Source organism: Cyclopterus lumpus, chromosome 14, assembly GCF_009769545.1.
Source record: "Cyclopterus lumpus isolate fCycLum1 chromosome 14, fCycLum1.pri, whole genome shotgun sequence".
NCBI lineage: Eukaryota > Metazoa > Chordata > Actinopteri > Perciformes > Cyclopteridae > Cyclopterus > Cyclopterus lumpus.
The window spans coordinates 6,686,447-6,713,527 of record NC_046979.1 but is presented as its reverse complement, the minus strand read 5'-3'; the positions used below and the strand labels follow the sequence as shown (position 1 = coordinate 6,713,527).

The following is a 27,081-nucleotide window of genomic DNA, read 5'->3' as shown; positions in this document are numbered from 1 at the left end:
AGGCCTCAAAACGTCAGGAAGTGTGATGAATATCAAAACATGTATTATTGTTTAAAAGCAGAAACTCTAAGCTATAAGCTTCTCTTGACAAATAAAAATGTAGTCTTGTCCACAATGGGAGGAAAAAAAAAAATGAACCCATTAATTTGAATGGATTTCGATTGGTTTACTGTTGTGGAGGTGAGAGAGTTTGATGAATGTGACTTTGAAAACTTTCAATCAATATGAAAATGTATCCATAAGCTGAACCACTGGACGAAGCCTGAGGGATCTGACTATCACTCATCCCCCTTTGACTAATTATCAAATACACACATACACTCTAAACTTTCAGAAGCCGGATTAAAATACATCACCTGTGAATTGTGCAGAGAGAGAGAGAGAGAGACTAATTGGCTCTCAGAGGTCGTGACCGTGGCAGGATTCTATCGACCAACATGAAAACCTCATAGACGAGGAGATAAGGACACGCCACTCCAGCCTCACCCGCTCACTGTCGGCCAACAAGGCCGCGTCCTTGACGTGTTTGTTTGTGTGCGAGTTTGTACAGAAAGTGAAGAAAAAAGTTGTCCAACACACACACACACACACACACACGTCCATCTTACAGTCGAATAATCGACCACGGGCCGACGTTTCGGTGATGACAAAAACGTACTGCAATAAATGTCCAAATCATCCTGATAATACTTGCAGGGGTTTTCTTTTGGAAATAAAAAGCGCAAAGAATAAAGTCTCCATCGCGTCATTTTCGTCCTTTATCATTTTAAAGCTTTTTAAAAAATATTTTATACATCTGGAAATTAGGTTTCCAGTTTATCCAAAATGAGGCCTATTTGGGATGCCATTTTTAATTTAGGTCCTTTTCATACATCGTCTTCCCAGTCACTGCTGGAGGATGGCCGTGTACTAAAAAAAGCCATCTGTAGCTGCTGAATGTACATAAACGTGACTTTAAATTTGTTAAACAATAAGATAAACCAAAAGCTGACAGAAAAATAGTTATCCCTCACCACTGACACCACCGCCATTTGGCCCCGCCATAGGCCAAACTACACAGTCGACTGGACATCGCTATGATTCATACTACTGTACGTTAAATAACTACAGTGGGTCTAAATGCAAACGGCGGCGGCTCGTAGTTGTCGGGATTCAACGGGGAGCAATCACGCCGGGTTTTTATCACTCGGGGAGAAACACTAGCGCTCTACATTTGATATATCAAATACAAAGCGACGAGCATCGATATTAAGTCTGGAAACGGCCCCGGACGCCTGCCGAGCTCCTTCGCCCGTTCAAAATGCGTCGCATTAAAATGTCACCGGAGAGGCAAAGTGCAGCGAGCCCGCGTGCTCCGTTAAATCAAACGAGCTCGGCCGGTGACAGGTAACAGCGACTGGCTGTGTTTGCGTTTCATTTAAGATCAATTTGCATTCCGCTATTTGTTTAAGTGCCTGCTCTTCCTATTTAAATACGGCAGTTGATATAATATTTCTCAGTCTGACTCAAGGGCATTGATATTTATTTTTTCAGTTTTGAAGCATTACACCCGGGTTTCTCGTTGCATTAGGAGCACAGCTCAGGAGACTGAAAACCAATACTGTTGATGTGTGTTCATAATGATGCACACCGTATTCATTTAATGTGTCGTGAATAATATAGATCAGTAACATATTTATTGGATTTTAAATTATTGTGTGATTGTATATTTATGTCTAGTGGATAAGAAGAGAATTAACATTTGTAGGTTGTCAGTTTTCTGTAAATCCGTAAACCCTCAACCTTCATTTCCGCCTGCCCTGTTTAAAGGATTTTATTGAATTTTGTTGTACTAATATACTGTATATGAATGCTTGTTTGGCAAAACACAGCAATAGATAGTTTTCTCTTAGGTTTGAACACGGTTTACAAAGGGGTCCAGACCTGTGCAATTACTCTTCTGTTTTCCCACTAATGGATTGTACCTCTTAATTACTCTGAAGCAATTTTGAAAACCCCAGATAAATCACACTACTACGTAATTATGTTGACATCATCCTGTTTGACTGAATTACGGGCTAATTTAATTCAAAATGTATCGCCTAACAATATCCCCACTCTTTTTTTGTTGTTGTTGCTATTGATGCTATCACTACAACACAACAATATCAATATTAAGATCTCAATCTGCAAAACCACTGCAAATTATTTGACTTATAAGACTACACAAATTATGTGGAACCATTTCTTTATTTCAGTGACAGTCCGACCCTGCACGGCACTTGCCGTGACACGGCACTTGTTATTTCCCCCAATTCCTCTGTGGTTAGCAGCTCTCTTAATTATGCTGCCGATTCTGTTAAACAATAGACTTTCCTTGAGTGTGGCCTTATGTGGTATTATCAAGGCGTTCATTTTACTGATTTACAATTCATATTTATGCACAAAGGTGGCATTCGAGTTAAGTTAAGACGAGAATATGAAAATGTGTTCTTGCATGTGGTCCGAACTTCCCATCCGCTTCTCGGAAACCTGTCCACAAATGTTGTCCTCTTTGTTTGTTTGAGTAAACCTGCAGTTGCAATTGTGCAAAAAAATTGGAGGGATTAATTTCTGTTGACGCGTCGATAAATTTCAACGTAATCGCTTCAGAGTTCTCCGGCTCGTAAACGCCAACGCTGATAACACTGAATCAAGCGAGCTAATAACAGGCAGTCCAGATGCCGCCGGTACATCTGGACTAGCACCGTGGATGGCGCCCCGCCGCGCCGCATTGTGACCGTGGAGGCTCGGGACGGTGTACATGCTAAACTCGCCATATGGAGCAGATGTTCCAATCGAATCGGGCACTTCTACTGTGGCCTTTTTATTGCATCAATATCGAGCAGATTATATGGGCTTAATGGACAGGTGGCCACACGGCAGAGCATGTGGGAGGTTTAATATGCCCGACTGAAGGCCGCAGGCATTCTTTGAACAGTCACTCAGTCTGCTAACATTTCATATTTTCACATTGCATCAACTTGAAAAGATGAGGCCTCTTTGAAATTGTCTTTTGTATTTCAGTAATATGAGCGTTTTGACAGAACATTTGATAAAGACTGGTGGTAAAACGACTTCTTTCACTTTGGCTTTGAGATTGATTTGATTTGGAGTCTGTTCGTCTCAGTACGCTGTTAATTAACACAAATGTGTGTCGCAGAACTTTTATATTATCTATTATTTATTAAGGAACCATTTGTTGGATGAAACCACCAAAGTAGTTCAAACTATCTCCACCTCAACCGGCTACAACATGTTGCTTGCTTTTTGTAGGAGTGTGATGTTATTATGAACTCAGCCTGTAAAAACACTTAATTATAGAAAAGATGAAGAGAGATTTTTGTTTTCAAACTTCATTCTAAAAGTCTACCTGAGCTGTAGCGAACAGTGTTCTTTTGCACCAGGAATATAGCATATTACGCCGAAAAAAGGTGAATGCTGCTTTATTAAAACTTTAAAAGCTTTATTTCACCTCACCTTGCTTGTTTTCCGTGACATAAAACTATTTGGCCAAACCGTAGAACCGGACATACAGAAAAACAAACTAAGAGCAACCATCTCCAAAACAACAGGAACGAAATAATAACCAAATTTAAACAGTTCGAAGCCTGCAAGCATGGCAGCACGGAGTTGAAGTTTGCATGAATACTTCATATACATATCTGGGCCCTGGTATTTAGACCTTCAAAGAATTTAACAAACCCTGATCCCCTGACTCTAAAACCAGCCTAGAGATCTTCAAGCAATATATTGTCACGCCTGGTGAAATAATAGGAATGTTCTCGCGTTTTCTCTCTCTAAAACTTTACAATTCATCGTCTCACCGAATCCTGAGGGTCTCTCCCGAATCTTGGTATCATAAACAAGCCAATTATAGGTCTTGGTCGACATTGATACTTGCATTTGACATTAGATAAGTAAAAAGGGCTTTGAGGCCAAATATTAGTCGCAATACCACTTGGATGGTGTTGCTCAGGACTCGCAAAGAAAGAGAGAACAATCCTCCCTCGTTCTCCTCGTCTGAGTTGTGAACAAATTCAATCCGTTCGACGGCCTGCGGCCCCTGAATTATGGATGAACCTCGCGAAGTGTCGTCGGGATGCTCGATCAACGTAAATCCCCCACCGCATTCAAACTCCTCCCCAGGTCGTTGAAAAAAAAAGGGGTCGGAAAATAAATTGAGGTAATTTGCAGAGAACATCAAGGCAAAGCGTCCTGTTAGCGTGCCTTTATTCCCCCGTCGGCAGACTAATGACCGTTGTGTGCTGGAAGCCATTAGCCGTGTTCATTCCGGCATCGAGTCCCTCCTGATAACAATGAGTAAGCGTCAGTCCACTTCAGCGGCCAGTTGCCGTGACGGTACAGTCTGGGTCAGGTAAATAAAAGCCATTGATTTGCGGAAAGATGTTTTTTATGTACCATTTATCGTCGAGTGCAATTACTAAAGATTTTGAGAAGGGAGAACAAAATTACGATGCCGCTGAAGGATGGGAAAATAAAGAAATTGTGAGGCTGTATGCTTTCAACCTCCTGATGATGAGTCCCATTACCAGACCTCGGCTATTATTTACCGGGTTTTTATGTTATTGTTAGCCAAGCTGCGATAAGGCTCAATGTCAATCTGTTGGGTGGCCCGTTGACAATTGGATGTATTGAGATTCAATCGTGTTCATATATTTCTGTACAGAGGATAAGGCCAAATGAGTTTTCCTGTCCATGGACAGAATAGAAAACATCTCTTGATCTACTGGATGGATTGGCACAACATTTGGTACATGAATTCATGGTTCCCAGAGGATGTATTCTGATGATTTTGACGATCCTCTGACTTTTCCTCTTGGCTCATGATGAGGTTCACATTTGTGGGTTTGAGTAGAATGTCTTCATTGGACCATCGGGTGGATTCCCATTAAATTTCAGCACGACATTCATGACTTGTGGTAACTTTTCATCAACAGGCACCCATTACCAAACGTTTTGTCCAATCAATGTTTATCACCACATAACAGCAAAACAGGCTGTTTTCATGCAGAGTTCGTAGCTATATCCACGAATATTAATTTGACCACCGTCAGCGCCGTGTGTGAACTGAGAGGTCAATGTTGATTTATTTATAACGTCACTTGCACACACAAGTAACGAAAAATTCAGTTATTATTTTAACCCAAACCACGATATTTTTTCTAAACATAACCAAGTTATAAGAAGCATATTTTGAAAAGGCCGTATGCACTGCAGGACTTTTGATGCACGAAACGTGATATTATAGGAACCGCTGTATGAGGATAGGTTGTAAAATGCCGAGACATCGCATTGGGAAAGGGCAGAGAGAAAATTAGGTTGGCCTACTTCCAAGATTGTTGACTTGCATTAGCTACATTTTCCTTTCTTTTTTTGCAAAAAAAGAGACAAATAACTTTAATTCTTGAAATTACTGGCGTTTAATTAAGCAACATTACAGGCAAACATGACTTCTCCACAATAACTAATAACACACACACACACACACACACACGACTGGCTGACACAACTGCAAACGATACGCAGAGAAAGGCAATAAGACACAAGCGGTAAAACAAATCAACGAGTTTAACGGACCCGATCGCAACGCACAGATACATTCGCTCCTTTTTAAAACTCATTACAACTGCAGCATATAATGTGCACTGCACCCGTGTGCCGAGGGCCAGTGACCTCAATAGCTCACCTGTGATTGCACATCAGCACTGAAATGACTCCACGGTTTCAAGGAAAGCACAGAACGAGTTCAGCCTGTGCGTCGACGGCGATGATCTGATGCTTTTTTTGTTTTTTTTTACTCTGATCGTCGGCAGAGAAGAGTGATATCGCTGAGCAGTTTGTCATGAAGGATGACCCGGGACTGGAGGACATCGGGAAATGTGTCACTCGAGCTGAATTCTATGTTCTGAACTTCAAGTGATGGGGGGGGGGAGTGGGAGCTGACAGGTTGTGTAAAGGATAGAGTTACATTGTTTCGTATATCTTAAGAAAAAAATACTCACCCATACTGTACTCAACATACAGTATTGATATTGCAACATTTTATAATCTGTTTTTATGTGGCCACAAAAGCATCCCTTTCAATTAGACTTCCATTGTATGAGATGGGAGCTAATATATACAGTCATTGCTCCATGAAAAACTGCATTATCCATTTCAGCTGAAGTTTATATGGACATGTATATAAGGCTTATTATGTAAGGCTTATATAAGGCTTCAGCTGTATGACAGTAGGACAAGTCAAGTGGAAACCTTCCAAAGTCAGAATCTCTCTTTCTGATTTTGTTTCCTTTCACATGTTGTTTCTTCGCTGCGTCGCAGCGGAGGGGAGCAGCTATCTTTGGCTGCGTTCGTGGGGGGGGTACCATTACACAAAAGAACAGAAAGATCGACAGGGGATACATGTCAAGAACGAAGGAGAAGCTGCCATACGACGGCAATGCAAAGCAGTAGACTGCTTCTTCTGGGTAAAAGAGTAAAAAACAACAACAACAACAAAACATATATGGGTGGGGGACTGCCAAAATGCATGCTGACTACCAGTCAGCATGCAGAATGAGGCAGAGTTTGCACAGAATGAAAATTCCACACACAAAAAAATCTTCAGTCAGCCATGGACGACCCAGGTACGGTTTGTCAACTGGTCGAGAAAAGAGGTTAGGAGGAAGTACGTCAGGCAGGAAACATAACTAAACGACAGTTACCGCATCCAGAAGACGGGAGATGAACAGGCGTCCCTGAGGAATGACCCCGCATGGCAAAATTAAGATTGCCCGGGCAGTGAGAGTACATCTTCCGTGTCCAGTCTGCTTGAGCTCGTGTCTCTCGATGAAGGGTGTTGCTCGAACCTGCGGTTTTGGTCTTGTCTGCTAGAGAACTTCTACGACGATCTGGTGAATTCCGAAATTTTTTTTATCAAGGCCAGCGGTTTTCTAGCCGCTGTCCTCACTCGTTTTCAGAGTTTGAGCAATCCTCAGCGCTGTCTGAGGCCACATTTACACATAGCCGGGTATTTACAGAAACGAATATTTCTGCCCCTCCGTTTTCAAAAATAACGTCGTACACACAAGGTCGCCATCATAACTATGTCAAACCTGTAGTCGGCAGGATAAAGACATGCAAACCAATCAGAATTCTCAAAACCAACAACAACTACGAAAGACACGATCAACTTCCTTTTCGTTGGTAGGCAATGTACCTACGTCTTGGGAGTATAGAAAGCTGAAGAAGGACTGCTGACCTCCGTGCAGTTCTTCGCCTCTGCTCCTCGATGTTAAAAATCAGTTGTGTTTGTAAATACAAACAGGCCAAAAGGGTTTGCATTAACGCACAAATGAGCACTACCTTGACACCATCCATGATCAGTAGCCTAAGTAAACTAACTGTAAACATAGGACGTGAAGCATTTTTAGTCGCATACTGTGACGTTTGACAACCTAAAACTCCGTTTGACCTAGTTCACACGCAAACACGAAAACAGAGTTTTCAGAAATCTCCACTTTGGCCGGAATTTTTAGAAATGATCGTTTTCCGTGATAAAACCTCAGTTTTTGTGTAAATAAAAGGCCAAAACGCATGACAATATATGCGTTTTCCCATCGTGTAAACGGGGGTCTGAGATCTACCTGGTTGCCGTGGCCGGCTTTGTCTGGGGGCGCCAAAGACTATTCCATTTGTTATACCGACGTAATAAGGTTATTGTTCAATTCGAAACAAGTCTCTCCTGATTGAATTAAATGCGTGGTCCGCATGTGGTAACGATGTAGCTACGCTGGTGACGGGCGCCAGAAAACACAGAAATGGAAGTCCACCATTGTGAGTGTGAGCGAGTGATGCAAAATACAACTTGGAAGTTCCATCTGGGGGCCCAGATTGTCTTGAGACATTTAATTTTGTGTATTTTTTTGCAGAATATTTCTAATTCAATCGGGATATGCAAAAATATGCTAGCAGTCCGACTGAACAAAGGCCTTTGAGATTAACGGCGTCTTTGTGTGTCAAAGTCCAGCAAAGGGCTTTTATTCAGCTGTTAAATGAACTCGAGCACAACCCGCATGCTAAATTGGCGTTGAGTGCACGTCCGAACACGAACGCGTGTTTCAGATTGCGTGCTCGGGCTTCTCCGCCAGCGCGGTCTCTGGCCGTGTTATTCAAGAACAGGGTTTCACGTTTTCATTTCTTTTTGTGTCAAAGACACACACTCCTCGGTCTCGACTCGCATTGATTTTTTTGCCGAGCACTTTTTAAATCCATAACACTGCAGGCTGCGTGCAGACGCATACGAGCCGTGGCGGTTTAGCGCTAGCAGGCAGCAGAATACTGACGCAACCAACACTGAAGAAATGAAAAATCACCGGGGCGGAGATCAGGGCAGTTCCCTCTTGTCATTCCGGACCGTTTTTTCTACAGCAAACCGACATTGAAATTCTCATTTGTTTCCAGGGTATCGACAGTAAGTGGATGTATTAAGAAATGACATGTGATAGGTTAATCAGAAAGCTCCCTGAGCATGTCACCTATTTCTTGCCTCATTACCAGCGAATGTGTTTCTCCCTTTTCTTATCTCTGTTCACTTCAACTTTTGTCTTTCCGGGCTCATCTCCTCCACACTTGTGGACACAGTAGATCATATATTCATATATGTAAAGGAAGAGAGCTGGATACAGCGTTGGAGGCGGGGCCCCGTTCATTCAAATTGCTCATTAATTTAAGTTCACCTACCTAGTTTAGGGTTTAGATGAAATCACCCAGATCTTCCGGCCCTTAGAGCGAGTGCACTTGTGTTTACCTTTAACCCCCGTTGTTCTGTGCTTACAATATAGATGTGGTGGCTGCTTGGATTTCGCAAGACACAGTTGAGCCGCCTCCTCCTCCTCCTCCTCCTCCGGCTCCGCTGTGTGGAAGGGACAGCAGCAGAAACCTGACGGAGCAGATGGTTGTTTTGGACCTCCCTGGATCAGTAAGAACTTCTCTGCAACAACTTTGTTTCGTTGACATTTCCAAAACGCCTTGAGCGCACTGAGAATTGTGGATGTGTTGGAGTGATGTATTTTAGGAGTGCTCGGTCAAAATGGTCTTCTGAAATGTCATACGTGTTTTAATATAAGTCAAACAGGTTAATGTTCATCAAACATAGAAAGGTTTAGGGTTTTTTTTTGTTTGTCTTTATTGAAAAATGCGATTTCTCAGCAGCAGGTTTAGCATTGCACAAACCAAAATGCAAATCAACCAGGTGTTGCGACAAAAGCCACAACAATCCCTCTGCAATGTTCCAACAGGTTTTTGTACAGTTTGGATAAATGGTGCCCAACTCCCCGCTGAGTGGGAACACAACACAGTCAGCATCTGCCTTTGTGCCTTCAGACAGCTCCTGAAATGTTAAAAGAGCCCTCGTGCAATCAACTGCACAAACAGTTTCATGAAGAATTCAGGAGGAACGATTTTAAAGGCGGCAGAAGGTTAAAGAGAAGAACGCGAAGGGGCATCTTTGTGAATCTTTTGAAGTCCCTGCAGATCATATCATTTCCACGCCCATTCATTCAGATTACCTTTAATTTATCACCTATGACATATGTTGCAGGAATACTGGTTTGTTTGTTTTTCTTCCCACACATTACACCCTCTATCCATGCAGAGGTGTCACCTGTTGGGTAGTTTGGACTCCACAATGTTGGTGATGGAGTTTGCGTGGCATAAGGAAGTGACATTAATGTATGCTCATTGAACACCGCGCTATTAAATGTTTGAGAGAAAAAAATGGGATCAGGCCAAACTACCCGTATGAAAATTAAAAGTGTCATATAGGAAGACAAGATTTCAGTGACATGATAGTCTATCCAATAAGATCTGACAGCAGGAGTTGAAGGTTTGAACCTCATTTGTTAACGACAACCACGGTTTATTATATTCATGAGACAATGTCTTCAAGTGATTCAAAATAATTCAAATCAAGTCGTTTTAATATGATATCACGCTCATTTGCCATTTTCCAGTCCGACTATACCGGGTATAGCCTACAGGTGGTCATGCATCTTATTAAAACAACGTTCCTCTTATTTCCGAGGTGCATTTGAAGGCGGCACAAGTCGTAAGCCGGTCGTGTAACTTTTTTTTTGGGTGATTTTTTTGTTTCACTTTCTCTGGCTTTTCTTTCATTCCACAACTCAGATTTACATTCCTTTAAAAAAACGGATTAAGTGCCTTTTTTTACATTGGCTGAAGAACCAGCAACCTTCAGTGTGAGGAGGCGAACGTTCGCTCCCTCTAGCGGCGGAGCTCGCAGCCGGTGGAGCGTCACAGCGCCGGTGTCCCTCCCCCCCCCCCCCCTCCTCCTCCACATAGTCACACAGTCAAAGTTGTCTCTCCGCTCGGAAAAAAAAAAGCAGGGGAGGGTGCGTTCAGGGTGCTCGCTAGTTTTTCCCAACGCCGCCGCCGCTGCTTCACTCGCGCTTCCTCCCGGAGAGATGAGGCGGAAGGAGAAGAGGCTGCTGCAGTTCGCCGGGCTGCTCATAGCGGCTCTCATTTTCCTCCCCAACGTCGGGCTGTGGTCCCTCTACAGGGACCGAGTGTTCGACAACTCGCCCGTAACTGTGGACGGTCCGGGCGGCATCCCCGCGATACAGGTAGGGGAGCTCGGCCCTGGGTGGCCCCGGTCTGGCGGTGATGTCTTCTGGTGGCTATGCACCTTTTTTTTCAGGGGGAGGAAGGTTGTTGCTCTCAACGTGTACCTACGGTGTCGATAACCGCTGGGAAAATCGTTCAAATGAGTTTCTGCGGGGTTAGCAGACATTTAAAAAAAAAAGATGTGCCCCCACCACTATCCGACGTTTACATTCACATACTGTGTGTGTTGTGATTTACAAAATGGACCGTCTTTTAGTAACTGTCCAAGCATGGCAGGTCATTTAGTTACGGTGGTCAAGGGGAGGAGAGGAGAGGGGAACAGGGAGCCACGTAGCTCACCCCGGAGCTGGGCGTCGCAACAAAGTTACAATAACACCGACTCCAGGAAGTTGTCTCAAAAAGGAGCGGACGGTGCTGCGTTCAATGGTTGACATGGTTGACAGGAATTACCGGTAAAACGTGTAACCCATGGGTGGCTATTATCTTTTTGACATATGCATTGTGTATAATTGTAAGGCCTGCAACTGATGATTGTTTACGTCATCAATTCATCTGTTTGTAACTTTTTTTTTTTTTTTAGTAGGCCAAAAGTGATATGCTTTTCTTTTTGTTCAACCAACAATACAAAACTTAATGATATTCACATTTTTTTTACAATTGTCTTTTATTGTTGATACTTTATGTATCAATTGTACTTTATTGTCAAGGATTCTGTTGGCGTGTTTCATTGACACAAATTGAAAAAGTCCACCTGCAACATGTGAGCTATTCATCACACAAATGCATATGGGTCAACAAAAACTACTGCGCCAAAAAATTAAAGTGAATTTATGTGATTTTTATGCATTTTATCTTACTGCTCATCTGGTCGCTAACTTCTTCCACAGCAAAGTTTTAGTTCCAGGTTTACTCGTCTATATGAATGTTACCTTCTATTTACCATATATTCATATTGTGTTTTTCCTGGTTTCGTACAACACAAAGATAGGCGATATTCCATTTCCTATTGCTTTGCTTGAGGCGATTAAGTGGCACTTCTTTTTTAAAGCGATTTGAACTCAATTCCAAGCAGGAGAAAGAATATTTCCGCACCTGCAGGAAATAGAAGTTGTCTCTTGACGGATTTTGGAATAACTTCATATTGGTTGATGCAATGGGTTTTTAAGGTTTCTCTCATTCTTTTTTGAGGAAAACAGATGCTGTGGCTTGAATTGAATCACCAAGCCAAAGTCTTCAAATTAAATAATGGGAGGCACAAGCTGGAGCTTGGTGTGTTGTCTTCAAAACCTTCACCTAACCGGACCCCTATTTGGCAGACAATAGTAGCTCCTCTCATTCAAATGGGGCAAATCCGCTGAAAGGAAGCTTTCAGTGGCGTGTGTGTGTGTGTGTGTGTGTGTGTGTGTGTGTGTGTGTGTGTGTGTGTGTGTGTGTGTGTGTGTGTGTGTGTGTGTGTGTGTGTGTGTGTGTGTGTGTGTGTGTGTGTGTGTGTGTGTGTGTGTGTGTGTGTGTGTGTGTGTGTGTGGTGTGTGTGTGTGTGTGTGTTGTGTGTGTGTGTGTGGAAGGATTGTGGAGATTTAGTGAGTGGGACCAAGTGATAGGCATTCTGGAATAACGTTTCAAATAGCTCCGTAAACAGTTCTTGTCATCGTCAATGCATCGTTCAGTCTCTAAATGTTGACGACGACAACAAAAAACCCGCCAACTATCTTGCGGTTATCAGCAGCTCCAGGTAATTTGCAGGCCGCACGCCGGGAACGACGAAGCGTTCGGCCCGGATCGCCTCCCAAGGATTACTTCTCTGGGCTCGAGTTTGGTATTTTGATATCTTAAATGAAAAGCGATGCGCTGAATGGGATGAAAGGACACCTGCAAAGGCTTGTGGCATATTAGCTGTGACCTCCAGAGCCGTTTGGCCAGAGACAAAACGGGCTGATGTGTGAAATGAGGCCAACGTTCTGCACTAACGGAGCATTCGACCATTCGAGAACAAAAAACAGCTGTTCTCAATTCAAGGTGACAGTTGCTGATGGCTACTCATCTGTCAAACAGTCATCCTTATTTCTATTTGTTTTACATTCTCAAACTTGCATTCATTCTAATGGACATGGTCAAAGTCTATGAGAAAATGGCTCTACTTCTATCTTGATTAATTCCCAAGGTAAAACATTGTCTATGAGAAAATGACTCTACTTCTATCTTGATTAATTCTTCCGGTAAACATTATAAACAAGAGTTTCAAGTCTTCAATACAGTATGATGTTTTTAATTTCGTAAATTATAGTCCACGTCGAGCAGCCCATAAAGCAGGGTGTGCTTTAAGGCGTTGCTACCTTGTTATTGACAGATTGAGCCCTGTACAACGTCCCTATCGCGTGGCCACTCCTCGGCATTCCAAAATACGGTCACCTCAGTTCACTTGTTCGCAAACATCAAGACAGCGACGACCAAAATGCCCAAAACTTGAGACTTGCATCTTGGGAAAAAAAAAAACTGCAGTTCGCAAAAACCAAAGAGACGTTGTGCCGAATGCAACCATTTCTCATAAGCGGTCTCTGGCTACTACACGTTTCCTCCCGAAGATTAATGTCATCTCTTCTTCTGGCAGCCGCTGTACATTGTTAGCATCTCCTGCACCTTCTTCTTCCTGACAACTGATGTCTGTCACGACCTGTGCCCGACCTTTTGTTTCCTAGATATGCAGACGTAGATAAGCAGCTAGAATCCCCGACCTCAGCACAACATCGGTGCGTCTCTCTCGCTCTCTCTCTCTAAAGGGGTCGGCCCCCCCTCCCCCAGGACTGTGCTAACTCAACATTACCCAACACAGTGGCGTGGTAGTAAAGTACAAGCTGTAATCATGTGACGCAGCCTGGATGAGTATTTCCCACTGCTCTACAACAAACAGCCCCGGAGCTTCCCTGCCGTGACAGTGACAGAGAGGTAATTTGCACATTTTCTGTGTCTTAATAAGGACGCCTGTTGAAGCGGAGGTGGCTCCGCATCCTGAGCCGTCTGCTCCGGCGGCTCAGGTTAAGTGGAGGTGAGAGCAGATGAGAGCTGCGGGTGGAATGAAAACATCAAACGGGGCACGTAGTCGGGGTCTGACAGCGTTGGCTGAGATTTGTTGCCCTATTGATTTTTAAAAAATTTCAAAGAAACATGCACTAAACACGTAAGACATGGACGTGTTTTTTTATGTTTTTAATATTTTAAACGTGGCCCATCGTGATGGATGAGCCGGATGTTCTGATTTGCGTAGAAGTCAACAGCAGAGCTGCGTGATCATGGCAAAAAAAAGATCCTAACCATGATTACTTTGGTCAATATTGACAATTCTTTACCGCTCATCGACTAGACACCGCCGTGTGTAAACAACCGTGACTTTGGTGTTCAGATAAAATGATAGGTCTGATACTGTTTGACTAAGACATTTGGCAATTTTACGAATATCACAACACTCACGGTTCAGTATCATGGTTTCAGTGCCGGAGAAAATAAATTGGAGCAATTTTAAACGCTTGTTTTCTGCCTTAACAGCTGATCGATTTGTTGCCATTTTGTCCAATACATCATGTTGTTGTTGTTGTTTTGTTAGAGCAGCTGATAAACAATAATCCACATTTTTTATGTTTTTAAAGTGGTTATTTGTATAAAAACACATTTCATATGAAAAGGAAATAGAGTATTTTTATAGATGTATTATAAGCCTCTTAGAGCTAATGTTCAACAGGTCATAATCACAATTCCCTCTCGTATCTATTTTATATTGCCGTGAAAACGTCTCCCGTCAAACCCTAAATTTCACAAGATCACACTTGAACACACCCACGTTAAAATGTACCTTCTTCGCCCAACACAACTTCACCGACTGGAGCATGAACGCATCGCAGTGCAACCCGATGCCACCTCCGTACGTTACCCGTTAGCTCCGGCGCTGCTAACGTAGGCAAAGCCGATTTCAACACCGATTTGTTGTTCACAATGTTGCTTAATCTGGGATTTTCTGCAGTCTTAACTTTATTTCACACTACGGCGGTTTAACCGTGTCCCCATTCTGAACTGTTGAGGGTGTTTTGGACCCATTCAACAGAACCAGTGCAGAAAACATTGATTGGTATGTACATTTATTTATATGGGTCACCATCAATTTTTTGGGGGGAACTTGTTGGCTAACTGGATGCAATCAGCTGTGATAAAAGTCCAGTAGGAAAAAGTGTGCTCTTGAAAGGAAAGTTGGCTGAGATTCACGGCCCTGTCAAAGAAAAATGATAATCATACAGGCTTCTGTACACCGGAGGCTACATTTATGAGCCACACACCTTAGGCTGGATTACTGTACATTCATCACGCTGTGACGCACGAACAGTACGCTCCCACACACACACACACACACACACACTTACATGTACCGCTTTTAGAGCCAGTAGAAGGTCGGTCTGCAACTGTCTGGTTTTATTAATGAGCAGAGCTCAAAGTAAACAACAAGGACATCTATGTAGAGCATCTGAGGACAAGGTGAAATCCCTGCTGGAAAACATACAAATACAAAAACATACAATACAAATAAGAACCTCTTTTAATTTCTCATCTCTCCCACAGGAACCACAGCTTTCCAGGCAAAATATAGACTAAAAAATACCCCCAATCTGATTTTGAATTCCCAGGCTGTCTGCTTGTGATGTATTGCTTGCTACCCCACAGTCACAATGCAAATCAGATATTGGTTTGACCCCCTCTGTCCTCCGGGGCTCTGGAGGCCTGGAGGAAGAAAAAAAACAACAAAAAACACATTGAAAGTCTAACATTTGTCCTTTTTTGAGGCAAAATAAACAAACGCCTTTTTAATTTTGATCTATTCCAAAAAAACTTTTTTCGGAAGAACTCATGTTGGCTTTAATTAGGCTGCAAGTGCGCTCAGACATGGTTCCATGGAATAATTTGCCTTATAGCCTACATTGTTATAATAGGAAAATCCAATATTTTCCTTCTAAGGAAAGACAAACTCCACCTGTAGATATGTATATAATGTTAGTGTTCATTATGCATTAATTTGACATTTTAAAATGTTGTTGTATTGTGAGACTAAATCTTTGAGAGTTTACATGTTTCCCATCATGCAAACTGAATCCCAGGAACCGAGCCAACGTAGCCGTATGAAGTCCTCTAAGTAAGTTTAGATTGACGCTCCTTCCTGCCTCGGTGCTTCAGTGTCGAACCCCCCCCCCCCCCTGCTGAGATGAATACAAGTTCAACCCCCTCTGATTCCGTGAAAAATCGCTCTTCTCTGCTCTGTTGACATCACGGAGAGAGAGAGAGAGAGAGAGAGGGAACGATGTTTCGTGCCAAAAAAAGTCAACGCTCGGGGGAACCGCCGACGCAGTCCAGAGTGCACGGGAAGAAACAAAATTTAAATTGAGTGGATTTAAGGCCCGCCTCTTGTGGATTGCACCAGGAAAAAACACTGAGCTCTCCTCAAGGCATTTAAAAAAAAAATAAAAATGTTTTCCCAAAATTGGGAATAAACTCAGTCTGCAGTGAATTTTCTACAAGTGAAGGTGGGGGGCTCTATGCAATTAAGAGAATTGCATCAACTTCATGAATCCTGTGAGGTCGAGAGCAATTAAAGAGGCTTTGTGAGTGGGTTTAAGACAATTTAACGTGGTTTGCGATAGCAGATGAGAGAGTTCATTAGAGTTTATTGCGCAGCACTGAGCTGAATGTTAGATTTTATTTTGTGTAAATAAAAAAATAATAGTCTCAGCACTGCAAGGATGTCCTCTCAATTTAGTCTGCCAGAGTGTTAAACCTTTTGGAGAGGATTAACGTCCACGGGAGGCGAGGCGGGGGCACGGAAGTTTGTCTCGTACTTTGAGTCGCATCATACTTTTAAACCAGGCGGTACACCAACACTATATCGAGCTAGTAAGAGTCTTTTCCCAGTTTTAAAGGCTATCTAGAGTTCATTAAAGTTTTCATTTTCTGAACTTACCAGACTGGTCTTTTATCTGCCTTTACCCACTTAGTCATTGTATCCACGTTACCATAGATTATTTATCACACACACCTCACAGCTAGTAGAGATTGCACCAAAGGGATCTTTTATCTCTTTTCCCACTACAACACCTGTTTTTTTTTTATTTTTCAGTAATGATGACGATGTCAACTTGAACTGATTTTGGAAGACGAATGAATGCAGTAATTATTTATTATTCTAACACCAGAATCACAAGTTGCCGCCCCGTATATTGCGTTTAAGACATTTGCTTTTATGCTCGTGGAAGTACGACCAGACGGAAGGCGTTCAGGTGCGAAATGCAAAAGGCCGAGAAATGAGCCCCGGTCACGGGGGGGTGGGGGGGATCTTTTAGAGAGACGACAGAGGCGCTGACGAGCCGTCGTCGCCGGTACCTGGGTCTGAGCTGTGGGCGAGACCGGGGAAAAGAGATTGTTTTAAAAATCTTTTAACGTGTTAAGCCTCTGGAAACGGGGACGGGACGGGACACTGAGGGATAAAAGTAATTTGCAAAGACAAGTAGAGTACTCGCTGCAGACTTAAGTCATTGCACTTTATCACTCGAGCTGAGAGAGAGGGAGAGTGTGGGTGGATGTGTGAGGAGGCGGGGGGGGGGGTGTTAGTGAAACACCTCGGGAGAAGGAGTCAGAGCGAGCGGGTAAAAAGAGTTGTTTGTTCTCGAGCCGGCTTTAGTCGGGGAGCGTTTCCTCCCCAGGTTCCTCGCACAAGGCAAGACGTTCACTCCGCCGCTGGCTGCCGCGCAGACTGAGCGCGTGCGGGAGCTGCTCAGTATGCCTGTCGGGGATCGGCTGCCCCAGATCAGTGCGAGGAGCCAAATAAGGGACAGGTGCAGCAGACAGCCCGCGGCTACGGAAGCGAGGAGTCAGGCTTTTAATTACAGCCACGTGGGTTATGGAGCCTGCTTTTTCCATTTAAAAAAAAAAAAATAAAAAAAATCATGCTCGGATGATTAAACTAATCCCAGGATGCCAATTTGAGGCCAAGCGTTGTGCCTCACGGGGGCCGGAGCCGCGTATAATGAATACGATGCACAAGATGCTGCACAGTCACACACTGACAGTGGGCTCCAGATTAGACCTGCGTGTGCCCAAAATCTGCATTATGCATTGTCCAGCGCTGTGCACTTGAGTGGAAGTGAAGTCGCGTGCGGGAGCTCAGCAGAGCTAAGAATATGATGCTGCTATATATTTATGCCGTGGCCATCGGTTTTCAAGGCGCAGTTTCCTGAAAGTTGTACCAAAAAAAATGGCGCCCAGGCGATGTTATCGGGGCGAGATCTGGCCCGTCTTGAAACTAATCAATTCTAACAAAAAGCATATATTACAAACCTTTTGGGGTTTGAGAGATGTGGACATTTGAGAGGGGTTCAGCTGCGTTAGCGGGATTGTAGCATGCAGGTTTTTTTTGCATCTCTACTCGAATTTAGGACAAAGTCTTTTTCTGTTTTTATATCTTGACAATTCTTTTTCAAATCTGAGCGCCACACAAAACTTCCAGGTCCAACACTCGTACTTCCCATTGGCCTTCTGTCCAATGGGAAGCTTCAGAGTAATCAGACCAGGTTGTCCCAGCTCCTCCGCTGCGTCTCGTGTGCACTAAATAACCCACTCCGACCCTCTATCAGCCGCTGGGGATCTCCATGAAGTTGGATAAAAAGGTCACCTCCGGTTAACTGCCGTTATTATTACCGTTAGTCATCGGATGTATTTCTGTCTAACCGGTGGGCTAATAAATGGACCTTGACTCTGCTTCACCTGGGGGGGGGGGGGGTTTGTTGTGTTCAGGTACATTTCTGTTAGCTGGGAGAATTGCGTTGGCTTATCACTCGCTGAATAACTAAGGTTGTACTTGACCACGGTACCTGAGCCATGAGGAACTGAAAGGAGACACACGCCGGTGTCCTTTCTGCTTTTTCAGAGAGATAATTCCGTTTTTCTTCTTCCAGCGCTGTGCTTTGACGCGTGAAGTGTGCGTGTGTGTGTGTGTGTTTTACTGGCAGTCCTCGCATTTAAAGGCAGTCCACTGTGAGCTTTGTGCATATGAGATTAAAGGTGTGTGTTTGTGCGTGCAGGAGACAAAGCAGGAGGTTTTCAACCACATCGCCCGCAGCAGCGATGTGGGAAACCGCAGACGTGGCACAGTCATGATGGTGACATCAGCAAAGCTTCATGGGAGAGTAGAGGAACACTTTGGAGTGTCCAAAGCGGAGGAACCATTTGAACCATTTAACAGGTCGCTGCCTCCGTGTTGCTCCTCTCTCTCTCGCTCCGCTGTGTCTTTATAACGGCCTCTTGACCACTGAGGTGTGTTCACGTGCTCGTCGTTACCGTGGTTATTCTCTTCTTCGGGGCGGGAACCGGAATCAGTAAACCAAAGAAATCTGGGTTCCCTTTATCGGGTTCAAAGCGTCACATGGCCCGTTTAACCCATATTAAATCCTCTTGTCCTTTTTTCTTTTAGTTGTTAAATCTGCATATAAAGATGCTAGAAGCTCCTATAATTCTGCTCTGCTGCAAATGACAGTAACCAATGGCAATGTTCAGAATTGCTTCAACCTTTTCATCTTTATTTGGTAAAAAATATACCCCAAATTTGCAGGTTTTATTACCGTCTGTCAGACGAAGCAAGTTGGAGACACTACTTGTGATTGGCATTCACAGTTATTTCTGTTTTTATTAAAACAAGAAAAGAAATGGAACTGAATATAGTAGCATAGGAAGAGGAAGAACTGTAGTACTGGTCCCCGTGCAGGGGTGGCCGTTGTGGATTGGTCAAATGAGCGACGTCCCGCTTCATTCATAAAACAAGTACGTACTCTTGTATTGACATTACAAGTTAGTCTTGGCTTTCTGGCTCATAAATAGATCACATGAGAGTTATGTGCTGATGTACTTCCATGGCGCTTATGTACGAAAGTAGGAAAAAAGGACTTGTACATTCTAACAAAAGAGACAAAAAGGTGAAGTTGTGCCAGAGCCCAACTCGGTGAATCAATCGCAGGTATTAGTCGACGTCCTAATCGATGCACCAGAGCAGCAGGTCTGTCGGGACAACTTCATGCAGTCGATATCAAAATATTACCCTCACTGAAGGACACAATTTAGCTTTAATTAGCAGCAATGAGATGATTAATGAAAGCGGTATCATTACCCATGGATTTTCTGCTATCAACAACAATTCAAGAAAAGAAAAAAAGAAAGTGCAGGTGAGGAGAGCTCACTTTCTGACGAGTTTCCAGAGCGCTTACTTTAATTATTATTATTATTATTTTGTACCCTATTTTATTCCTCTCATCGCTGTCGCCCGCTTCGTTCTCCGTGACGCGCAAGGACTTCTTTTTTCATTTTGAGAATTCAGAGAGAACTTGAGAGTCTCTGAGTCTCAAAGCGCCCCTCCCCCTCCCTTTTAAAAAAAAAAATATATATTTTCAGCAATTAAGAGTGCAGCCACAGCGGCACTTCGGAACAGCTGTTTGAAGATTTACGTGCCTCCCCACCCCCGGAAGAAATTGCTGCATTTTTTGCTCCGCTAGACCGCGGCCTCTCTTATCGAGGTACTCGCAGCAACAGCAGGTGATGTCACTGTTAGTATTTATAGGGCTTTGATCATTTCAGACGCACCATATACAACTCCCCACCCACCTGTCTTTGTCTTGAAACATATTCAGGGACATCCCCCCCCTACGCCCCTCCAGCTGTGTGGGTGAAAGGTACATTCTGTGTGTTTTTTTTCTTCTTTCTCTTCTTTCGAGGCGGTAGATGATGTAATGTATGAACAGTGTAGTTTAATGTCAACTCAGCTGCTCCTCTGCCGACGGCGTTGGACGTATTGTTGCGGTTTCCTTTTGTCGCACTGGATTACGCACTGCAACTATTTTAGGTGATTCAAAATCTAGGCCTCGATTAAGCAATACAAAACACCCCGCGTTGTGATATGTTCACAATTGCAACTTTTGTTCCCTTCCTCATCTCCTTTCCTCCTTCCTCAGTTGAAGAAAACATATCCTCTCGCCCGCTGCCAGCTCACGGCTTTCGATCTCAGATGCTATCAATACCAATACCGCTATCAGTTTGTGCGTGGGCTGTGCACTCTGATGTTATTAGATTGAATTGTTCCCTGATTGCTTTTTCCGAGTCAGCACATCCGGAGCAGGGTGGTCTGTGGATACCGACACACTTCAATGAAGAGGGGAACATTTGTTCATGCATGGCCCGGCTAAATATGAACCTGGGAGCTGAGATTGACAACGTGTGGGTGGTGCAGTGCGAGGATAAAGTTATCATATTTCATAGTAGCACTTGCATGACATTTCAAAAATGTTCTTGCTCTGCATTATGATATTTAAGTGTGTGTGTGTGTATATATATAATTTTTTTTTTTGTAGCTGGTCAGCAAGCAAACCAAAATTAAAAAAAACATTTAGCCAGGAATCTTTTTTTTAGAAAAACCAATACCTCGTTACGTATATAACGTTACCGCCTGAGCTTTGAATTATACCAAGGAGTATATTTTAGGCCATAACACCTCTTGCTTGGGACGATTCAAGACATTTACCAAAGTTACTGAGAGAAATTGTACTGATGTACAATGATGGCCCTAATAGACCTGAAGTAAACACTGAAGTGAAGTTATGTCGAGTCAGACTCAATCCCATGTATATTTCTAAAGCTATTGTATAAAAAGTTAATCAAATATAAAAAAGTTTTCCCATTTCCCACATTGCATCATTTGCAGTGTTTTGCGTATGAACCTCGAGCTTTGCAGGCGGCGACTTTTCCGGTGTCTTTAAACCGCCATTAAAGCTGTATATATGTGTGTATATATGTATATATATATATATATATATATATATATATATATATATATATATGGTGGATGTCAGCCTTCTAGAAAATGTGACACACACTGCTAATTGGTGACTCACTTGCTTAGCTGAAATGTGATTTGCAGTGTAGTTGCTTTCAACTCCCGATGTGTGACTGACGTGTACATTAAGCTCATGGCGAACGCGTCACGGTGCAGGGTGTGGGGGGGGGGGGGGGGGAGATAAGTCGCGTGCAAACTGTGCTGCTAACGAAGAGGCTCGAGATGTCACCGGTGTGGATGCGTTTTTTAATTGTACTAGCAGCGGGTGCAAAACTTCACAAAGAAATCGAAAGATTAGATTACGATCGAGTGAAAGGAGTTCATTGAGTGTTGAATGTTTGAGAAGGTGAAGAAGAGCTCTCAGTAGACATCTTCATCTGTTGCTTCATATCGCACAAAGTCTAAGTCTCCCTTTTCTGGAAAAAACTAAATGTTAAAATTATTCCTTAAAAGTGCAAAGACTGACAAACTGGTTGCAGTAAACTTACAAATGTGTGTCTTTAAGCGTTCGTTCTTCTGGATTACAAAAAGCAAACCCTTTAAAAAAAAAATAATAATAATATTTAACCTTGGAGCTACCGAGCCATGCAGAGGGTGTCAGATTTATGTGCCCAAGCCCTGATGGTATAGAGTCTCCTAAATAGCTGTACCACCCCAACATAATGAAGGTCAATGAGATTAGTATTTGTCTAAATCAAAACAACTTAACAAAAACCTCAAGAGGAGCATGACTTTACAAAAAAAAGGACCGTGGGCTGGTGTTTAAAAGTTTCAAAGAGACTGAGAAGTCGTTCCAATTTTTAAAAAAAACAAAACATTTTTTTGGGATTTGTCCAACGCAAAAGCAAAGTCATTTATCTGTGGACAAAAAAAAAATCTGAAAAACAACCTCAAGGCATGAAACACGTTGGCTGAATGAAGCCTGTGAGGTGTGGCTCAAAGCGCTGAAAGGCTGGTGAATTGACCATTGAGCTCAGTTTAGCCTGTTGCGTAATGATCAGGGCGGAGTAGCTGTCGGATGACGAAACATCACTCATTACTCAAACCTGGAATCCGTGTAGCGGCAGAAATATCGCCGCCCCAGACAGCAAAGCCTGGACAAATACAAACAATCTACGTGGCTTTCATTTTAATTTTAATCTCCGCTCGGATGAGTCATTTCTGTTTCTGCTGTTGGGTCTCGCTGCTCAGGTGAAACGGCGCTCGCCATTAATCTCCCGTGCCCGGCTGCGCCGAAAACGAGCCTTGCTGGATTTACAGCACGTTATTGCGTAATTCTCTCGCATCGGACCGCTGTCAGCTGAACCCCCGAGCTTTCGTGCCGTGGCCCCCGATTGTCTCCTCGTTGACAAATGGTGCTAATTGCCTTCCAGTGGAGCTGTTGCACCCCCCGTCGCTGAGCTCATTGATTTACTCTTCCCCAAACTGACGGTGGGAAAGGAGCGGCGGTGACGGGCCTTCTGGTAAAAGCTTGGACGACAAGGCAGCCGTAGGGAGGTGTATGGAGGGATGCTAGTAGGATTAGGGCCACTGAGATAACTGATTTTTTGCTGATGGTTATGTAAGCCACATCTGTCCACCGTCACATCTGTCCACCGTCACATCTGTCCGCCGTCCCTCTCGCCTGGCGGCGCCCGGTCCTCCCACGCTGCGACGACAGGATGAGACGAGGCTCTCGAGGTCTGTGTCCAGAGAGGAAGCCGGGGAAGGGAGGCAGGGAGAGGGAGGGTGGATGAGACGAGGCTCTCGAGGTCTGTGTCCAGAGAGGAAGCCGGGGAAGGGAGGCAGGAAGAGGGGGGGTGGATGAGACGAGGCTCTCGAGGTCTGTGTCCAGAGAGGAAGCCGGGGAAGGGAGGCAGGGAGAGGGAGGGTGGATGAGACGAGGCTCTCGAGGTCTGTGTCCAGAGAGGAAGCCGGGGAAGGGAGGCAGGGAGAGGGAGGGTGGATGAGACGAGGCTCTCGAGGTCTGTGTCCAGAGAGGAAGCCGGGGAAGGGAGGCAGGGAGAGGGAGGGTGGATGAGACGAGGCTCTCGAGGTCTGTGTCCAGAGAGGAAGCCGGGGAAGGGAGGCAGGGGAGAGGGAGGGTGGATGATACGAGGCTCTCGAGGTCTGTGTCCAGAGAGGAAGCCGGGGAAGGGAGGCAGGAAGAGGGGGGGTGGATGAGACGAGGCTCTCGAGGTCCTGTGTCCAGAGAGGAAGCCGGGGAAGGGAGTGCAGGGAGAGGGAGGGTGGATGAGACCAGGCGCTCGAGGTCTGTGTCTCAGAGAGGAAGCCGGGGGAAGGGAGGCAGGAAGAGGGAGGGTGGATGAGACGAGGCTCTCGAGGTCTGTGTCCAGAGGGGAAGCCGGGGAAGGGAGGCAGGAAGAGGGAGGGTGGATGAGACGAGGCTCTCGAGGTCTGTGTCCAGAGAGGAAGCCGGGGAAGGGAGGCAGGAAGCGGGAGGGTGGATGAGACGAGGCTCTCGAGGTCTGTGTCCAGAGAGGAAGCCGGGGAAGGGAGGCAGGAAGAGGGAGGGTGGATGAGACGAGGCTCTCGAGGTCTGTGTCCAGAGAGGAAGCCGGGGAAGGGAGGCAGGGAGAGGGGGGGTGGAAACACACTCCTTACTGCCTGCTTGTCATGTAAGAAAAAAAAAACAGAGCACTTCGCTCAGATGGGTTTGGACGGAGGCCAGTGGAAGCTGTGATCATGGCAGCGGTAACACGGCTGTAAATTAGTGCTTACGCCCACGAACACATCCATCACACTAGGCCCTTTTTTAAAATTCCATCTTTAACCAAAATATCACGCCGTAATGCTGAATATGTCGCATAAAGGTGCGCCGCACATCTGTCCCAAGTTCCATGTCTGCTAGTGCTGCATTCCTCTTGTATGGCATGGAGGAAGTTGGGGATTATTGTTTTTTTCCTGGAAAAGACTGGTGTAGGTGTGGCTCGGGCTCGCTGTTTTCCCTGGAGAATAAACACCCCGCGAGGGGGTGAGACTGTTCACACAACATGAAAGTCTCCACAATTGCCAGTATTTTTCTGGTGTCTGTGTCAAGCGTCCAAGAATTAAGCACAGTCAGTTCGGGGGAACCTGCAAGAAGGCAGAGCGGCGGCCATCTGTCGTGGCCTCGGTCCAGTCCGCCGTCGGGCCGTCTGTGACCGCAGCAGAGCGACGGGTAATGACTCCTTTTCGGGGGAGATGAGCCCGCCAGGCTCCTCGTCCCGGGAGGACTCGGTGTCTCGATCTCCGCCTGGAGACCCTCGACTCCAGCGGCCAAGGAGCAGGAGATTATTTTTCTTTTCCTCTCATTTGCCCCTTTTGACTTTGCTGCTGCTTTATTATTGTTTTTTTTCCTTTTTTCTTTCCCCGTGTAGCATTTTTCGCGAAAACAACAATAACTTACAACGCCAAAAGATGATCATTTGCCAGCAGAGCACTTTGGACGCAACGCTATGATTCATCCTAGTTTTACAGTTGGATCAACAGCTTGTTTGATCTGTGACTGGTGGAGTTGGTGGAGATGGAGGAGGAGATGGTGGAGGAGGCTGGTGGTGGGAAACCGCGTCATCGTCACTCCTATTTTTAGGAAGCGAGGATCGTTAACTTGTAGCTTATGTTTCTGTGTGACGAGCAAAGGAAGGCCAGGGCCAATTGACTTGACTGTGAAGTGCTTGAGGAGAGGAGGAAGAAGGGGAGGAGGAGAGGAGCGGCCTGTGATGTGACAAACCATTGTAGTCTGACTGGTCTGACTGACTGGTCCTGAATGGCCAGCTCTGTTCTTAACAGACGCACTGCTCCGCTGGTAATACCATTACATTACATGTCATACCCACTCTCCCACTGCGCCAAAAGCATATGGGTGTATCTTCATTTATGTTTGCTTGAAGGTGCAGTGTTGCGTGAAATTCGAGCAGCTACGACTTAAGTGTCAAATGTTTTTTTTTAAAGTGACCGAGGAGGGGGGGGGGGGGGGGGGAATTTTCCATAGTCCTCTTTAGTTGATCCAGAACTAAAATGAGGCTTCAGTTAGAAACCTCGGTGTGCTTTCAGTATTTGGGAGACACTCACTTGATTTTAACTGACTATTTTCCCTCACAGCTTCCACGAGAGGAAGGACAGGGCGGGATCTCTTCATGGAAAGTATGAGCAGGAGGAAGCAAGCGATTTAACTATTCCAATGTGGGCGCGTATTGTTCTTAAAGTACACGTGAACCTTTTCTTTACGTTCTCGCCATGAAGCGCACAGAGACCGGTGAGCCTTTTCCAAAATGTCGAGGCCCTGCTTGATGGGCATTTATTTTGTGCATCCAGAGGTCGGATCCAGAGGTCGGTGCAACAAGCAGGCGTTGGCGTAAAGCCTATCGGGGGTGCTTGAGGAAATACCGTTTTGTGGTTCTGGAGCAGAACAACGAGAAGAACCTGATCCACACCTTGTATTCACCTCCATTCCTGAACCACACTTTATTCATGCCGAATGGTTGAAGGTGACAGGCAGCGGGCAAGAAAATGAAATTGTAAACTAGAGGAAGAAAATCCCCTGTATTACTCTGCAGAGCTCTTATTTCTCTCCTTCCTTTCACCAGAGACGTACGGTGATCATTCACGGGTGACAGCAGCATTACCTGGGCACTGTACCTTTTTAAAAAAAAAAAATTTTTATATAAAAGAAGCAGCGTTCTGACAACATCGTGGCAGCCGGCTCGTATTTGCACATGATTTTCTGCCTGCGGTGGCACCGTGACCTCAGTGCAGTGGGCCCGAATGCAACTGAAGACCATGTTCTGCTCCGTTCGTCTTCTTTTTTTTTTTTTTTGGCCGGACCACATGCAATGATAAAGATGGCAGAAAACATCCATTTTCTTTTACCATCAGCTTTAACGACTTTCATGCATCGGGCCGCGCAGCTGACGATGGATAGCGATGGACTTACTACGTGCAGTAAAGTTAAAGTGGAGTAGATATTCTGTAGCTTGGAATCAAAGAAAGCGTGCCAAATGGAGGAAGCGACTTTACCCGTCGGTGCTGTAATACGCAACGGCCCACAACAGCTGCCGAGGGCCTAAACCCACAGCAGCAGCAGCAGCAGCGCCGGCAATCCCGACCTATCTGACTGAACAGCAAACGTAATCTGCTGTTGGGCAGATTAACAGAAGACCACAGCAGCATGGAAATGAGGTTAGGCAGCCGGGGTTTCAGAGAGGCTCTTCTTAATCTGCAAATCCCTCCATCGAGGTCACCAGGGGTAAGAAGTGCTGGACCCCCCCCCCCCCCCTCCAAATGTCCTTATTCAGGTGTTGTCTACATTTCAGGACAGAATGTGTCGCAACGACTCCGCAGTGCCAACGCCACTTCCTTTTGTCTGAATTCAGAAGACTTAAATCAGTATGCGCTCTGACGAATGAATGGCAGGAAAATGCGAAATGTGCTCAAAACTATTCATACCGGCAGTAATGCAAATTTCCCAAAGTTGCACAATCTTTCAAAGAAAAAGTTCCAATAGAGTCACACAGGCAACTAACTTTGATTCG

At 44.7% G+C, this 27,081-nt stretch overlaps 1 protein-coding gene across 2 annotated transcripts in view; it reads left to right on the top strand.

The window, feature by feature from the left end:
• Positions 1-10,391: 10,391 nt before the first annotated feature.
• Positions 10,392-27,081, top strand: part of LOC117743209 (polypeptide N-acetylgalactosaminyltransferase 10-like) — a 60,339-nt gene continuing 43,649 nt past the window's right edge. The window contains exon 1 of one of the 2 annotated variants that reach the window (XM_034551035.1): positions 10,392-10,664. In XM_034551035.1, coding sequence (XP_034406926.1) covers positions 10,506-10,664 — 159 coding nt within the window. In that variant the 5' untranslated portion in view covers positions 10,392-10,505. The remainder of the gene's footprint in view (positions 10,665-27,081) is intronic. The other variant, XM_034551036.1, reaches the window with a different exon arrangement.